The 18,213-nt window shown below is 46.9% G+C and overlaps 1 protein-coding gene across 2 annotated transcripts in view; it reads left to right on the plus strand.

The window, feature by feature from the left end:
* Positions 1 to 18,213, plus strand: part of Adgrd1 (adhesion G protein-coupled receptor D1) — a 117,006-nt gene that overhangs the window by 24,241 nt on the left and 74,552 nt on the right. For both annotated transcript variants that reach the window (XM_031338066.1, XM_031338067.1), the window contains 6 exons: positions 4,866 to 5,120; positions 8,126 to 8,181; positions 9,240 to 9,395; positions 14,028 to 14,087; positions 16,723 to 16,840; positions 17,978 to 18,088. In XM_031338066.1, coding sequence (XP_031193926.1) covers positions 4,866 to 5,120; positions 8,126 to 8,181; positions 9,240 to 9,395; positions 14,028 to 14,087; positions 16,723 to 16,840; positions 17,978 to 18,088 — 756 coding nt within the window. The remainder of the gene's footprint in view (positions 1 to 4,865; positions 5,121 to 8,125; positions 8,182 to 9,239; positions 9,396 to 14,027; positions 14,088 to 16,722; positions 16,841 to 17,977; positions 18,089 to 18,213) is intronic.

The raw sequence follows: 18,213 nt of genomic DNA on the forward strand, positions 1-18,213 counted from the left end.
CCCCCCCCCCCCCGTGTCCACACCTCTAGGTGATATGGCCTTGAAGCTGCTCTCGGCACAGCGCAAAAAGTTCTGGGAAAGACAGGCTGCCAATCAGGGAGACTGAACATCTGAACTTAGGAGACACTGAGGAGAGTGCAAGATATCAGAGGAAGAAGGTGACCAAGTCCACAGAGGAGTTTCATGTGGCATGCAGTGAGGACCTGGACAGAAACTAGCCAGGGCAGAGACAAGGGTCCTCCATACTAAGCCTCTATCTAGAAGAGGGGGTTCTTAGCTTATGGGTTGAGATCCCCACTGGGGTCACATATCAGATATCTACCTTACAATTCATAACTATTGTGTTAGAAACGCGGCTTGCTTCTGGACAGACCACACCAGGTCAGTACAGTTCCAAGTGAGAGAGATTTATTGTGGGGGGAAGGGGCGAAAGGGGGCGAAGGAGATGAAGGGAGAAAAGAGAGATCGAAGGTCAAGAGGGTCTGCCTTTTATTTAGGCTGTGAACGTATCCGCTGGCAGGTAGAGGTTGGGAGGTGGACCAGGTGGACTCTGGGAATATATGGCGATTGCCATGGCAACAGATGCGGGTCCCTGACGCCAATGGGTGACATCACCGTCATTGTTGGATTCGGAGATGACTTGAGATGGTAAAGCCAGTTTCTGACTGTAAAGTCAGTTCTTTTGATGCCAACAATAACAGCAGCAAAATTACAGTTTTGAAGTGGCAATGGAAATGATTTTAGGGGGGAGGTGGTCATCACAACATGAGGAACTGTACTAAAGGGTTGCAGTATTGATTAAGGTTGAGAACAATGTCTTTGAAGCAGCTCAGTATCCCTTTCTGGTCCCTTTGAAGGAGATAGCATAGCCTAACTGTTAAGACATCAGACCAGGTCCTAACTCTGTACTTTGTAGCTTTATAGACCCGGTTATCATATTCAACCACTTTTGTTCCATTTCTTCATTTGTAACATGAGAAGAGTAACAGTTACTATTTCTCTGGAAGACAGAAGGCTGATGGATCAAAGGAGTCTTGAACAATGGGTTGTGGAATCCTGAGAGTCTTGGGTTACTCTGTGGGTATGTCTTGCTTCAGCTGAACTCATAGCTCCTCCCCTGCAAGGTGGGGAAACGCAGCTAGGGAAGATATCAAATTTCTGGATTCTTTCCCACTCCCAAGGCTGGAAACACTTTTGCCTTTCTGCTTACGGAGGAGGCTCCGTCTGAATCTCAGCAATGGCTCTCAGTGAGGACCGCTTCCTTGCGGTCAAGGTTTCCTAGGTAACAGCTCATCTTCCCCCGCACCCCCCATGGGCCTTGGGCCTGTGGCAAGCATCAGGCATCTAGCAGGTTCTTTGAAACTGAACACTGAACACGTGCTGTTTTCCAAACCAGGGATGCCGAGAGAGACTTGTAAACATCTTCTCCTCATCTGCTCCTCATTTGTTCACTGGAGGGCTTTGTTATTCTCACTTTCAAAGTCAAGCACAATAACACTTTGGCCCTTCTTAGGATCCAAGTGTTCTTCAGAGCATCAAAATTACTAAAGTATTACACAATCCCCAACAGGAAGCTCTGACGTAATCACTGGCAGTCCACAGTGACCCACGGGCAGGGGCACTGTGTGTCCTTCAGAGGGGGCTGACCCATGTCATCTTTCTCGACCCCAGGAGGATGTCTTACACCAAGGCTTATAAAACAGATGAGGTCCTTTGGAGATCAGTCTTCCTACTGATGAGAAGGGGGACCCAGAGTCTTCCTAAGGAGGTTTCTGATGGAGCCAGGAGGTTAGCTATAGTCATTGTGCCACCCCACGTTGGTTAATGTCATATATGCCATGTCAGGCCAGGCCTTTGGATAGTTTGGTGGCTCCTGCCCTGTGAGTTTTTAGATTGTCAGTGACTTTTTGAGTGAGTTGCCATTTCATATCAAAAGTCAGATCTTCCAAGTTACCATTGGAAACAAAAGAGAAAGGCGGCCCCAGCTTCATCTTTTAGTGGCAGGAGGGGTAAAGGGAGCTGCCTCCTAGGGTGGAGCACCCCACCCTCCTATGCAACCTAGTCAGCATGGTGGCCTGCCCTCAGTGAAACCAGGTTCCCAGTCTGCCTCTTCATTGGCTCTGCAGACCATGTGTGTGGACGCTAGTCTGGCATGACCGTACTATTGTCTTGGACAGCCTCCATGTTTTAAAGCATCAAAAACCCATAGTAAAATTGAGTCCAAGGACCAGAGGGCTCCCAGGGGCCTCCTGCCTCTGTGCATGACCAACCTCCCCACAGCAGCATTCCATCCCTGCACTGTGATTCAGTACTGAACCACACCAATGCATGGCCAATCTCACCCCTGCAGCACCCAGCCCTGGACTATGTAATGGACCACCACACTGATGCATGGCCAACCTCCCCAACCCTGCATTATGCTTCAAGGATGTGCCACGCTAATATGTGCTTGTTTGGGAGGGGGGATGTTAGGGTCCACTTCTGATGTCATACATTTTGTCTGTTGGGGGAGGAGTCTGTTTTGAGCTTTGATCTTTTACCTATCTTTAAGTGGGGTGTTCACTCGATTCCTGTGAGCTCTGAGAGCACTTTGCCCATTTTGTGTAACAGCATCCCCTGCAGATATTTTCCCCAGCCTGTGGCTGGCCTCATTCAATGCTCATGTTCTTTCACAAAGCAGACATTTGCAGTTTTAATGTGAGACCAGCTTATCATGTTCTATCCTGGATCATGGTTTTTCTCACACATGCACACAGACACACAGACACACAGACACACAGACACACACACACACACATACACACACACACACACACATATGTGCAGCACCAAGGGACTTGAGAGATGTCCCAGTTGTTAAGAGTACTTGCCGCTTTTCCAGAGGATCTGAGTTCAATTCCCAGCACCTACCTGGCAGCTCATGACTGTAAGTTCAGTTCTAGGGGTGCTGGTGGTCTCTCTGCCTTCCATGGGCGCTGCATGCATATGGTACGCAGTCATACAGAGGCAAGACAGTTTTATTTCAACTTGACACAAGCAAGAGTCATCGGAGAGGAGGGAGCCTCCACTGAGAAAATGACTCTATGAAGTGAGGCAAGCCTGTAGGGCATTTTTAAAATTAGTGATTGATCAGGAGGGCCCATTATGGATGGTGCCATCCCTGGGCTGGTGGTTTTGAGTTCTATAAGAAAGCAAGCTAAGCAAGGCATGGAGAACAAGCCAGTAAGTAACATCCCTCCATGGCCTCAGCATCAGCTCCTGCCTCCAGGTAAGATAACACCTATACACACAGAGTAAAACAAACAAACAAACAAACAAATAGGTTTTTTTTTTGTTTTTTGTTTTTATTAAAGTCAGACTCAACCTCAGGGTCATTCTAGATTTCTTCTTTTATATCCTGGAAGCTTTGCAGCTCTGCATTTGGTATTTATATCTACCATCTACTTTGAATTAGTGTTGGGGCTAAGCATGGGGTCCTAATTCATTTCTTGATCTTTTTGTGTCTGGGCCTCTGGGTTTCCCAGCCTCCTGGGTTGCAGAGACTGAATTTCTTCCACCGATCTGGCTCTGCTCCTGTCAGATATCAGCAGATGGTGTCTGTATTGCTCTAACTCTGGGCTGTCTGTTTGTCTCTCTGATCTATCTGTACCCCCAACACCACATGGCTTCACTTACCCATCCAAGCCTATTCAACCTCTGGTCATTGTAAAACAACATTACTCCCTGCCAAGCTCACAATTGAGAATTGTGCTATTGAAATGCAAAAAGGATCTTACCATGTTTTAAATATGTTTATAGTTTTGCATGCCCCCCCCCCCATTCATGGCTGTTCTTAGCTACAAGAGGCTGCACACACCCCACAGGCCTCAGTTGGGCAGGCCATTTCTAGCCTCAAAGGGAAGCCGTTATGGGTCCTCTAACTCTGTTTTTCTCCTATTACTATGTGACTTTCCTTGGTATTTGTCTCTCTGTGTACTCTTTAGACTCAAATGATGGCTCTCCAAAGGATAACTGGGGTTTGGGGTTTGAGTTAGTTTGAATTGCACTGAGTCTACATGTCAGACTGGGTAGGCTGGCCCCTTAACACCATGAAGTTTCTCTGTCTATGAACATGGACAATCTCTCTAGACATTGAATTTTTTTCCTCATTTTTATAGAATAGTTTTCCTCAGTCATGTGTGTGTTGTGTGTGTGTGTGTATATGTGTGTGTATGCTCATATGTACTCGTACATGTGCGTGAGCACATAAGTACACACACACTTATGTACACATGCACTTATGATTCTCATGACCATGTAGAGATGTATGTCTATACCCACATTCCCTATGTTCATTACTGTCAATCTGGAAGACAACTTTGACTTCTGTCCCTTAGCCTTTTACCCACTAATCATGTGACTATCACATGTGCATTTCAGGAGTTGCTTTTATTATTAATAACAAAGATAACTGTGTTCTGTTCCTTTTAGCCCATATGTCTCTTTCCCTGCCTACTGTAACAGTGGGGACTGCCAGGGCTTGCGATGGGGGATGTCCTCCTCCGCTAGTTCTGGATTATACTGAGATTCAACCAGCATTGGGCTCTGATTGAAAGGGTCAGGCCTTTTAAACAAGTCTTTTGATTGTAGGTGTTTACATTTCTGACCATTGTATTAAAGTTATAAAGGGTTTCTAAAATTGCTTTTGGAATTTGGGGGTGGGAACAAAGATCATGTGCTCCAAAGGTTATGCTATAATCCATAGTTGGATTCACTAAGGTCAAGGGTAATCAATTATCATATGAAGGGAGGATGTGTTTAGGGACTTGGGAAGCTCACGTAGAACTTATTGGCTATGTTCAGGATGCATCTTTACTCTCTTCCAGGTCCTTACTGGACTCATGTCCTGTTCACATGGAAATCCAAGGAGGGCCTGAAGGTCTACGTCAACGGGACTCTGAACACCTCAGACCCCAGCGGGAAAGTGTCTCACACCTACGGGGATCCCCACGTCAACCTGGTCATAGGGTCAGAGCAGGACCAGACCAAGCGTTATGAGAACGGAGCTTTCGACGAGTTCATCATCTGGGAACGTGCGCTGACTCCCGATGAGATCAAGATGTACTTTACAGCTGCCATTGGTCAGTGCATGGGATGGCTGTGTGTGGATCTGGGGTCTGCACCTAGAGATACTCAGCTTAGGGCTCCTCACCACCCTTCAGCTCTCCAGCTCTTGCACTGGCAGATGTGAGCCGTGTCTTAATGAACCTTATAAGTATAGTCATGTTTCTGAACACCTGTTCCCCAAGATAAATGAGCCAACAGTTCACCGGCGACACACTGAGATTAATATTCCCAGATCCTTGTAGGCTCCATGGGGCATGATTACAGACATTTTGGTGACAAATATTCAGGTCCTTAACAAATGTCTCCATGTACATGTCCCGTGTACATTCTCTCTGTTGGGCCTCAGCCTCCAAAATACCTCTCCTTGCTCGGTTACAGGTGCTTGCTCAGAACGGGGACCTATAGGCAGGGGGACATGGTTTAATTCTTCATTTTGCTACAGGATATTTAAAAAGCCTTGATAAATTCATTCATAGGACATCCATATAACCATTTAAAGTGAGCAATTTAAAAAAAAATAGGGCAAGAATGATAGTTTAGTAAGTAAAGTGCTCGCCTCTCAATCACGAGTGTCGTACACCTTTCCGTCCAGCGGAAATAAGGAGGCAGCAATGAGCTCTTCTCCATGCAGTTTAATTATGAACCTTGTAATCTTGCTTCTTACATCTTACTAGTTTCTATCTTACTACTTACATCTTACTAGTTACATCTTACTTACTCCTATTTCCTCCTTACTCCTATTCCTATTCTTACATACATCTTATTCTATTCCTATTCTTACATACATCTTACTTCTATTCCTACATCTTACTTCTATTCCTACATCTTACTTCTATTCCTACATCTTACTTCTATTCCTACATCTTACTTCCATTCCTACATCTTACTTCTATTCCTACATCTTACTCCTAATTATCATTTCCAGCCCCCAGCCCTTGTAGGTTAAATACCTTCCCTGGTCCCAATCAGCATCAGCTACGTGGCAAAGCACAATAGGCTGCAGGAAATCATGCCAGCTTGCATCACAAACTAGAGGCACTCAGCTTTTCCAACGAAGGGCTTGTTTATCTCAATGCTCTCTGCTCTGGCCGGAGACCAGGTGTTCAATATATATATATATATATATATATATGGTGGCAGCTGCGGCTCCCCACACACGAGGACCTGAGTGCAAATCCCAAGGCCCACATTTAAAAGGCAGGGTGTGGTGATAATGTGCTTATAATCCCAGCACAGGGGAATCAGACACAGGGAGAGCTCTTGGACTCACTGTCCAGCCAGGCTCTCTTATCAGTGAGTCCCAGGTTCTAGTTAAAAAAAAAAAAAAGTAGACAGACATCTCCTTAGAGATGACCCTGAGGTTGACCTCTGCTTCTATGTGCACACACAAAAATAAAAACAATAAAGTAAACAATTTGATAGTATGGAGCAACTTCACAGGTGTGCAAACATAGTCTCTAGACAGTTTTCAGATAGTTCAGCCATGTCGCTACCTCTCCTGACTTCTGCCACCGACCTATTCCTTGTCTCTGTGGTTCACCTGTTTTAGATATTCCATACAAACACTACTACTTATTGACACCCAGAAGGGCGGGATGTTCCTCCAGCCATCCCAGGCCCTACCACTCAAGTGCAGAGGTAGAGAGAGGAGAGGGTCAGGTCCAGATTGTGAGATCTCAGTGCATACATCTGTAAAATGTAGGAGCCTTGCCATCTGCCAGATGACCCCACTGCAGGAATTACATGGGGACTAAGCCAGACCAAGGCATGGCAGAATCCTGCTTCTCATTTTTGTCTCACATAACCACTCCATGGCCTGCAGGGAAAGCTCCATTCCCGTTGCCAGACATGACACAAACATTCGGCATGGCTGCCCTGTAAGTGCTTGGCCCCCCGAGCGACAAAAGTCGCTGGATCTTGGAGAACAAAGTGCTTTTGGGGTCCAGCTTTACATCACCAGCCAGCTGGTCCCACCTAGTCCCGAGGGGCCCATCACTCTTGAGCCAGCCAAGGTGATGATGTCATTTCCTCAGGTCACCCAAAGCAACCTCAAGACATTTCCCGAAAATGAGGTCAAGAATCAAAGAGAAGTTTGTGTTCTCATCAGGAGACAAGAGAAATAGAAAGAGCCAGTGAAGCACAGGCAGGGAGAGACAAGTGGAGGCTTCATCTTTGACTTTGAACATCCTATGGGGAATGGCTCATAATTAACCATGGTCATCAGTAGAGAGTAACCAGATTCTTCACAGAAGTTCTGGCTCCTCCCCTCCTTTTTGGGTGGTAGCCAGTCTACCTAAGCCTAGTGTATCAGTTTCTTTTATGTTGCCACAAAAGACCAAATGGAAGCGGCTTCCTTAAGTAGGATTGATTTAGATTGGCTCCTGATTTCAGAGGGTTCAGCTGGTGGCCAATGGGTTCCATACATTTGAATGGGACATCGGAGCCGAAAAGGACACCTGTTCAAACCACAAGAAGTGGGCAGGGATAAATAGACCCTCAGTGACCTGTCCCTAGTAACGCCAGCTTCTCCAGCGAGGATCTGCCTGTAGGGTTTCCAGAGCCCTTCTAAATATAGTGTCACCAGCTGGGGACCTAGTGTTCCAGTGTGGGAGATGCTTCTGATTCAGACTATAACACCTAGTGATTAAGAGTCCCATGCTTTATCTGTAATGAGTCTGAGTGCCAGTGAAGGCGATTTCTCATTCTTCCTTTGTTTGAAATTCGTGAGACCTTGCATAAAATCATCCTTTTACGTGATGGCTTGCATGAACGGTGTTCAGAAGCAATTTACAATATAAATGGAAAAATAATTTCTGCTGGGAAAATCCATATAATCTACATTTTAGGCTGATTTATGAGCCCTTTATCTTCCCAGTAACATCCATACTCAAAACATCCCGTGCCTCTGTAGGACGCCTCAAGCTGGTAAATTCTGAGTAAGGACAGATCTCCCTGGGGATGACAAAGGGTGACTTAGTCTTCATTGAAGCATTTATTTTGTTTTGTTTTTATCTTTCAGGTAAACACACTCTGTTGTCTTCAACACCACCATCGACACCCACACCACATACCATGGTGAGCAGGACCTTTCCCCTTTCCCCTGTGCATGTGTCACTTTTCATAGCTGGGACAAAATATCTGAGAAGACAAGCCAAGAGAGAGGGGTTTTCAGTCCATTGTGTGCTGGGGGCATTGCTGAGGTGCCCAAGACAATGCAGAATTGCGGTAGAAAGCCAAGTGGAGGAAGAGCTCTTGCTCCATCCTCTGTAGCAGCCAGGAAGTGGAGGTGGGCGGTCAGAAGATGGGTTGGAGGATGGGAGGGAAATTAGAGTCTGAGGATAAAGCATCCCTCAATGACACAGTCTCTTTTCTCCACCTAAATGCACTGTCTACTGTTCATACTACAACATACCTACTCATCAATGGGGTTTAGCACCTTATCATGGCCCAATCACCTCTTAATAGTGCCATGGGCCGGAGGGCAAAACTTTATAACACAGGAGGCTCTGTGCACCGTACTTCACGTTCAAACCACAACCCCACCCTCTCGCTGTCGTTTTGGCTTCTGATGTGTGCCAGCAGGCCCAGCGTCTTATCCAGAAAGAACTAATAAAGGGAGGGGAGCCAGTTTCAGGGTAATTCTTGGTGCCCAGAGTGGCTAGAAGAAGGACCCCCTTTAGGTCCTGTTCCTTTGACCGCTAGGAGGAAAGGAAATTCTTGGGAGCCAGTGACCCCTGAAATAGTTTCCTCTTTCCTGAGACCCAACTCTTCTCGGCGGCTTCCTTTGGTGCCTTTTGTTCTGATGCCAGAGAAATGGGTAGATTCATATAGAATGTGCCTGCTTCAACTTGGCTTTTGTGCTTACAATGTCCCTTCCTCGGGGACTTCGACAGAGAGCGTCTGAACTCTCATCCCCTTGGATTCAGGATTTCATCTTTCAAATGGTCCTTGTTTCACAGGTAGGCTGTGAGGATGGGATACTGTCCTGTGCAGATTCTTCACAGAAGTGTCCATGTGTGGCACCAGTCTTGGCACTCTCCTTACAGGCCCAGAGCCAGGGGCCACCCCTGAGTTTCTATAGAGCATCTTGGTTTTAGTTCCTAGCAGGAAGTCATGTGGCCACTGTCTTTCAGATGCCCACAGATGCCTACCACCCTATCATCACCAACCTGACTGAGGAGAGAAGACGCTTCCAGAGACTGGGAACTGTGCTAAGATACCTTCGAAATGTGTCCCTCAGCTTGCCCCATAAATCCCTCTCAGAGGAAACTGCACTGAACCTCACAGAGGTAAATCTCCTGGTGCCTTTGGCTAGCGGGTTAGGGCCGATGCATGGCTGGACTATGGATTAGAGAGTCAGACAGATCTAAATCCATGGCTGGTGAGATGACTCTGCCATTAAGAACACTTGCTGCCCTTATAGAAGGCTTGAATTCGGTCGCTAGTACCCACGTTAGGTGGCTCACAGCCATCAGTAATTCTAGATCCATGAGATAACACAGTTTCTTTTGGCTTCTATGGGCACCTACACACATCTGGCATCTGGCATATGATCACACACACACACACATGCACACACACACATGCACACACACACACACACACACACACACACACACACACACACACACACACACGCACACACACACACACACACACACACACACACACACACACACACACACACAAAATCCTTTTTAAAAAGGCAAGGCCAAGAACCTTGGCTTGCAGAGTTTAGGCTTCTCATAATCAGGCATTTAGAGCTGACCCAAGGTATGACCCCAGCCCTGTGCTTTTGGTAGGCACACTGTCTATCTATAGGCCTAACGTTCCCTGGAGATGTTGAGAAATCATGCTGCCCAGGTCCTTAACTGGTCCCCACATGGCGATAATAAGACACAGAACAGGTGTGGATCATGGTGTCTGAGTCCTTGGCACTGATGGGTCTGCTACGTGCCCTACTTTATGCATGCTGACCCCTGATCTATTAGCAATGAGGGCACTGTGTTCTGGGACATAGTGTCCAATGCACCCAGCGTCTGAGTCTCTACAACCATACTTAGCCCTTTGACTATGTGTGTCTGGGTGTGTTGGAGATGGGGAGGGTGGGTGGCTGTCACAGGAGCAGAAGAGAGATTTGATGAAGCTCTTACTGTAGGCTGAGCCCTGCTTCATTATGTCACATACCATCCTCCCTCTCCACCCCCCCCCCCCCCCCCCCCCCCCGCACTGGTGACCTACAAGTTTGCCCAAACTTTAAGGATTTTCCCACCCAATCCCAGCCCCTCCTCTTGTGGAAATGGGAAGTGTGCCATATAGGCAATTCTGCCCAACCAAGTTCTGGGTCAATGGGTCTAGTGTGGAGCTACAAGATGGCGGGTAGGGATGAAGCGAGATAGGCATATATGGCCAAGGTGGTTCCATGGTACTTCATAAGATGGTGTATTAGAACACAGGCTTCAGTGGAGGTCATGTGGGAAACATTTCCTAAGCTCAGTGGCTTTGCTCTTTGCCTGTTACTTCCTCTTTATTTCCCTGCTAAACCTCACAGAGTCAGAGATTGCAAATCCAGATGCCTCCGAGGGTCAATAATCCAAGTAATGGATCCAATGGGCAGGACCAGCAGGCAGGCAGCTGACCTGTGGGGAGTAGCAGCCAGCTACTCAAATCTTCTCCATGTTAACCTTCAGTTTTGTCTTTTCTGATTTAGCCTTGAAAGCATGGCTGGGATTTTAACAGGAAACGTGTACAGATCAAATGAAAGCCAACTCAAGACTGAGTGAGCCCAGTTGTCATCAATTTGAGGCCCCCACACAGCCTGTGCTGACCCTGGTGCCATAGGGACAAATCATACAGAATGGCTCCCAGCACTTCTCAACTCTAACTCAACAGGAAACAAAATTTCTAGGCAGTCATTGTCCAACTTTCCATAGTGTCCCAGTTCTTAACCATCAGCAAAGGCCCAATATAATAGCCAGGAGGCCACTTCCTAGACTGTGCAAGTCGTGGCTGTCAGTCATGTATGCTCCCAAGTACGAGGTCTGTAGTTCATGTTCAGAGACTAGTGACCCACACACAAGATTCACACTGGAGTCCTCAGCCTCAAACACGAGAACTGTGAAATATCTTAATAATTATCAACAACAACAAAATCTATGTGGTCTTCATGTTGAAATAATATTTTTATGTGTTGGATCAAGTAAATAAAATATACTATTTTAATTGATTTAACCCTCCCCCTCATATAAGTAGCTGACTGAGATATAAAAGTATGCATGGTAGAACATACCTATAATCCCAGTACCTGGGAAACTGAGGTAGACTTTGAGTCTACATCATGTGGTCCTGTCCAAACAAACAAACAAACAAACAAAAGAATCAGAATTGACTATTGTGGTTCATCCATTTCTGCTCCCAGAACTGCTCTGTCTCTCAGGCCTAATGTGGTGTATGAATAGCTTAAAATTTTAGGGACATATGGCCACTCACTTATGTACCATCTACCCTGCTTCTGTATACTGTGGTGGAGTTGAAGGTCTAGTCTGACAACCTGAAGTCCTAATTTTGTGGCTTTTAAGAAAAATCTTGGGGGCTGCAGAGGTGGCCCATTTGGAAGAGTGCTTACCCAACAGGCATAAAGTCCTGGGTTTGATCCCCAGCACCACACAAATCAAGGGGGGTGGTGCACACCTGTAACCCCAGCACTTGGGAGGCAGAAGGAGGAGGATTATGTGTTGGACGATAGTGTTTGAGGCTGAGGACTCCAGTGTGAATCTTTTACGTGGGTCACTAGTCTTTGCACATGAACTACAGACCTCACACTTGGGAATACACATGACTGACAACCACTACTTACACAGTCTAGGAAGTGGCCTCTGGCCATTGTACTGGCCTATCGCCAATGGTTAAGGGCCAGGACACTATGGAAAGCTGGACAATAACTGTCATCCTAGGCCTCAGTCATTCTATATACAGTGAGTTTGAGGCCAACCTAGGCTATACAAAACCCTATGGAAGAGGAAGAGGAGGAAGAATGGAAGGAGAAAGAGATGGGGAAAGAGGAGGGAGAGGAGGAGGGGAAATAGAAGCAGGAGATGAAGGGGAAGGAGAGGAGGAGGAAAAGGAAGAAAAGGGGAAAAAGGAGGGAGAGGGAGGAGGAGGTAGGAGGAAGGGAGAAGAAGAGGGGGTGGAGGGAGAGAAAAAGGCATAAGGAATAAGGAATAAAAGAAAATGCTTGCCAATCTGCTCAGGGAGAGAAAGTAGGAGCATTTTGCAGTCATTAGTTAAGCCCTCACACTTTAGAGTATTAATAAACAGCTGTGGAATGAAGATGAATGGGCGAAGGGAGCTTTGATAATGCATTCTGCACATACTTAGTGTCTTTGTCAGGAAGGGATAGGATTTTGTTGGCTGTAGCCGCCTGATGGTTTTCAACCTGTGGGTCGTGACCTCTTTGGCAACCCCCTCTCTCCAAAAAATACTTCCATTAAGATTTACAACAGTAGCAAAATTACAGGTATGAAGTAGTGAGAAAAATAATGTTATGATTATGGATCACCACAATAGGAGGGCTGAAGTATTAGAAAGGCTGAGAACGACTGGGTAGAAGAAACGGAGGAGAGGGAGTCTGCCTTCAAGTTTGAATCTGAGTTCTGTAAAGACTGAGGCATTGTGCAGTAGGGAGGGGTGGGGATTGAGGCAAACTTCAATGAAGCTGCTACCCTGCTCAGCTTTGCTCAGAGGTTACATGGGATGCTGTCATGCTATGTGGTGTGCTAACTAATGCTTTTTTTTTTTCAAAGGACGTGGGAAATCCAAAAATGCTAAAATTTAATGTCATTGTTTTGGAACAAGAATGAGTTAAGCCAAGGTTTACAGTGACTGATGAGGGGTATAAGTTGCTTCTGCTTTGTAGAGGTGATTTCCAGTTGGCATAAGTGGTTTAGTGTCAGGTTTCATGAATGTGACCATTCACTCATTCTATCATTCATACATCTATTTGTTTATACATCTATCTATCTATCTATCTATCTATCTATCTATCTATCTATCTATCTATCTATCTATCCAGTCATCCATCCATCCATCCATCTATCCATCCATCCATCCATCTACTCATCTACCCATCTAGCCACTCATCCATTTACCCATCTATTTATCCATCCTTCAACCCATCTATCCACCCATCCAGCAATACATCCATCCATTAATCCATCTACCAACCCATCCATCCATCCATCCATCCATCCATCCATCCATCCATCTACTCATCCATCCATCTACTCATCCATCTATCGACTTATCCATCTCTCCATCTATCCATCTACTCATACATCCATTCATCCACTCATCTATCCATTCATTGATGGGACATGCTGGGGCCTGTCACTTGTGATGTCTACATCCTGATCACCAACTATACAAGGTTTCCACAAGAAACAAAAGAGACCACATCTGTAAGATATAGTCCAAGGCCGGGGAAATAGCTCAGTGATTAAAGCATTTGACCCACAATCCTGAAGATCTGAGTTCAGATCCCCAGAATACAGACAATGGTGAGTGGACATGGAAACTTGCAAATAATTCCAGTCTCAGAAGACAGAGAAAGGATTTAGCCATAATGGCCAGCTCTGAGATTAGTTGAGAGATGTCAATGGATAAGGTGGATGAGCAATTGAGGGTGATTACTGACATCAACCTTGGACTTCACAAGCACCCACATGCACCAACATGAATGTGTGCCCATATAAACATACATACACAGATGGACACACACCACAAGTACAAGCCATCATTGCCTGCCATTGTGCGCGACACCAACAGCCAGCTGAAGAGACGTGGGAGGATTGGAAGGAGGCTGATAGGTTCAGACGTGAGGCTCGAGGATCTATGTTAAGCTGTGCTGTTCTGTTTATCTTTAGACCTTCTTAAGAACGGTGGGCGAGGTGCTCCTACTGCCTAGCTGGACCCATGTATCAGAGGTAAGGTAGAGAACGCTCTCACCTTTAGCACGTGTGTACTGCATTATGGATATCTTTCTGCAGTGGCATCCCATGGCCCTAACTATCCCTAAGAAGAATGAAGCCTTTCTCGGTCCTGATATCCGAGACACTGGAGTTCATTTCCCTTGGACATGAAATGCACCCCGGGGTGGGGGCAGGGACCCTAGGACCCTCGGTCCTGTGCCACTGTCTCTGCCTCTGGGAAAGGGAGCAGCTCTTCCAGAAGGCTGACCTTTGCCTGTCATTTCACACAGTGTATTTTTTTTTTTAATTCTGCATTCTTGAATAGTAAGAGCCATATTTGGCATTTTCAGATCAGCGGATTGAGTGCGAGACGGCAGAGCTCAAAAGTGTGCTTCATGATTAAAGAGAAAATGAAAGGCTTTTGTCCCCCTGCACTCAAAATTCGAGAAGCAGAGCAGAGTGCTTTTCCTTGATTTCTAACCATCTTATTGATATTACTTCTTTAAAACATGAGAAGAGTCAATGAATAGTTGTGGTGATAAAAATACCTAAGATAAGAATCACCGGGGACTTTCAGGCGGAGCGTGACAGTGAACAACCTCATATAACCCCACCGTCTGGTCCACAGCCCGCTCACGCGCATACATTCTACAGACATCTGCCGGAACCTGCTTTTCTGTAATTTTATCAAGAGCTTTTGCCAAGATGGGGGTTGAAGAGAGAACTCACAAGCAAGCAGACTGGAGTTTAGATTCCAAGCACCCACACAAATGCTCGGTGGACATGCCACCCTCCCCGTAACTCCAACCTGAGAAGGCAGGGACAAGGGATCCCTAGAGCAAGATGGCTAGCTATATAGGTGTGCTCTAGGTTTGACTGAGAGACCCTGCCTCAATGGATAAGGTGAAAGAATGATTGAAGCTGATTTCAACATGAACCTCAGACCCCACATGTACGCATGCATATGTGTGCATATATGCCCACACATGCAAAAACATGTACACACACGCATACCACACACCCACACAAAATAGGTAAAAGTGGGAAAAAGAACATTTGCCAACGTGCTCTTTATTCTGAGCACCGTATTCTTCAAGTATAGGTCATGCTACAGTAACAACAGACCTACCTCACAGTGAGCATAGTGGGTATTCGCCTGTATGATATTCAGTCTGTGCAGTGATTCAGAGATCTCATGCTCCACCCAGATTTTGTGCACACATGGCTCCAGGGGTGCACTGAGAGAGAGAGTATGAAGGCTCCAAGTGCCCCGGAGGGCCCTGACACACCAACACACTCAGGTGCTCCCTCTCCGGAACCTTCCTCATTTCAAACATTTAAAGTTTTTCTGCCAGGTTCAGAGGCAGAAGAGACAGCCAATTCTCACCTAATTAATAAGACGGCACGAGGGCTTGCAGTGCCGTGAGCCCTTTATTGAACAGCTTCATGTGGAATTAGACCGTATAACACTGGCAAATGGGAAGGAGAGGGGATCAAGAATGTTAAAGTGGCAGTCTAACATAGAAATACATTCTTTTTCAAGAAGCATAGACCTCCAGAGATAGGTTTCTAAGGGTCTGCGTGTACAAGCCGCAGTCTGAAACTGAAACGTGAGGAGGATAGCCAGTAGAGGCCTCAGACCAGCAGATTGTCTTCATTGATTTAAATGAACTTTCTTTGAATGTAAAATATGCAAATCTGCTGCAAAATATGAATAATTACGAAACAATCCCGGCTTAGGCAGGCTTCTGAGTGCTGAAGGGAAGGGTGCGCACGAATCACTGCTCCTCACAGAACTGGGTGCCAAAGGCACAGACGTTCTGATTGGAATCAGACCACGGGGCCCAAGAGACAATGTCTAAAATTGGCCTGTGCGTCTGGTTCCGCCTCAGTGGGTCCTCCTAGAGTGTTTGGGAGAGGTTTGCTGAGAGCTCAGCTGCGACAGATGCTCTCTAAGAAAGGACGGAAGAGGATGGGAGGGCGAGACAGAACTGGGCAAGGGGCCTGAGAGAACTCTGCTGCCATGCCGTGGCGTCTGAGGTCCAAGAGAGTCAGGCTGAGCTGGACATAAACCCTGGCATGAATACAGGTTCTAAACAGGCAGCAGAGGTCTGTGAAGTTGGGAGGGACCTGCCTTCTTATGGGCAGAACCCAGAGGTGTCCTTTCTGCCTTATGGATGCCAAGTAGGTAGAGAACTATGGATGGGGAGTCAAAGAGGCCAGAGGGAATTGAGGGGGCTGCTACCTCTAAAGAGGCTGCCACTTCATTGAGGGTAGAAAAGAATTCCTGGTGTCCCCATGCCTCAGGGGACTCAGGGCCATTATCTGTAAGGCCGAGGCATAGGCATACCTGAGATTTGCCCAGGTCCTTAGAGGCTTCATAGCAGAGCTATGAACAGGTGTGTCTGAGCTCTCTGGTCACTCGGGAGTTAACGCTATGACATTTGCCTTGTGCATCCTGTGCTCTGCGAACTCATCTGGTGAATGGTCATCTCCCAGGCTTCGAAGTGGGGCAGCTGGGTGGTTTTCTCTCTCTGATGGCCATCATGGGGGGGGGGGTGGAAAGTGAAGCTCTGAATTCTTTATGTGTTCATCTCATGTGATGCTGAGAGAGGTGGTCCTCAGAGTGTTATGTCTGTGTTGCTTGCAGGACAATGCCATGACACTGGGCCTGGTTGACACCATCGATACCGTCATGGGCCACATATCATCCAACCTACAGTCCCGAGAACCCCATGTCGCCCTCACAGGCTCTTCCTCCATGGCAGGTAGCCATTATTAGATTGGGAGGCAGTGGGGGTTTGTGGGAGAAAGAGTGTTGGGGGGTGCAGGCCACTGGCCTTTATATTGCCTGAGGCTCACACAGTAGCTGAGATAGAGCACTATTTTCTGAGCTCCAGCGCAAAATCCCAGTTTGGAAGGAAACCGTGTTGGAATTAGGTTAGAAGTGCTGGGTCATGGCATACACACGTGACTGGGTAAGCAGTCACGACAATGTGTGTGCGTGTGTGCGTGTATGTGTGTGTGTGTGTGTGTGTGTGTGTGTGTGTGAGAGAGAGAGAGAGAGAGAGAGAGAGATGACAGTCATCTGGGCTTAAACAGAATGGGAATTGGAACTCGGTGAGCCTCTGGGTCCTTAAGTATCCAGTGGGATGTTCTCTGCCTTGGAGATGTGAACTGGGTGAAGGGAGCCATGGGAGGAAGAGTCAAGGAGTCCAGAATTCAAGTCTGGATGAATGCTAGAACGGGATATTGGAGGAAGCAGCCTGACTTTCCCAGGATGTGTCAGGCGTCTCACAGACCCCTGTGTTCTTTGCTTTGAATCTCTGCCTCAGGACACTTCAGTACAGAGGTATCACACAGTTTCCTATCATGGCTCAGGAGCTCATCTGACCCCAGAGGCAGCTTTTGGGGCAAGCCTGTCTGTCAAGCCACTCCCTCCACACACATGGTTTCATTTTCTCTTTTCTGATAGGGTTCCCCAGAGCTTAGATAGCCACATCACTATCTAAGATAGCAATCATTGCTACGATGGGGTCTGGCACCATTGCTACCGTGAGGTTGGATACTTAGAGCTAGAGGTCTGTAGAAGGGTGGGGTCTGTAGAGGGGTGGGGTCCCTCATCCTAACTCACGTTCATGTAGATGTGCACATGTGTATATGTGCGTATGTGTGTGTGTGTGAGTGTGTGTGTATGCACATGTGTGTGGACATGCACATGTGTGTGTCCACATGTGTGTATGTGCACATGTGTGTTCTGGGTCACCCTTTCTAGAGGCGATTCCTCTCTCCTAGATGTTGGTTGGGTTGAAGAAATGAAGGGTGCTGACACACAGGGTCCTCAGTCTGTTTCCCACAGCAGGTGAGCCCGCTGACCCCATTCACTGTGTCTTCTTCTCCTTCAGAATTCACTGTGGCTAAGGTCCTCCCACCAGTGCTCAGCGCCCCCCACTATAGATTCCCAGCCCATGGGCACAGCTACATTGAGATTCCGAGAGAGGCCCTTCACAGCCAAGGTGAGTGGATGTGGTTCCTCAGGCCCTCAGGTGCTGCAGCCTGGGTGGCTGTCCCTCTGCGGGAGGGTGGGGCTTGGGTGCTCCCAGAGAAGACTCCAATCCAAAACATGCCTTACCACCTCATT

Source organism: Mastomys coucha, unplaced genomic scaffold (genome assembly GCF_008632895.1).
Source record: "Mastomys coucha isolate ucsf_1 unplaced genomic scaffold, UCSF_Mcou_1 pScaffold22, whole genome shotgun sequence".
NCBI lineage: Eukaryota > Metazoa > Chordata > Mammalia > Rodentia > Muridae > Mastomys > Mastomys coucha.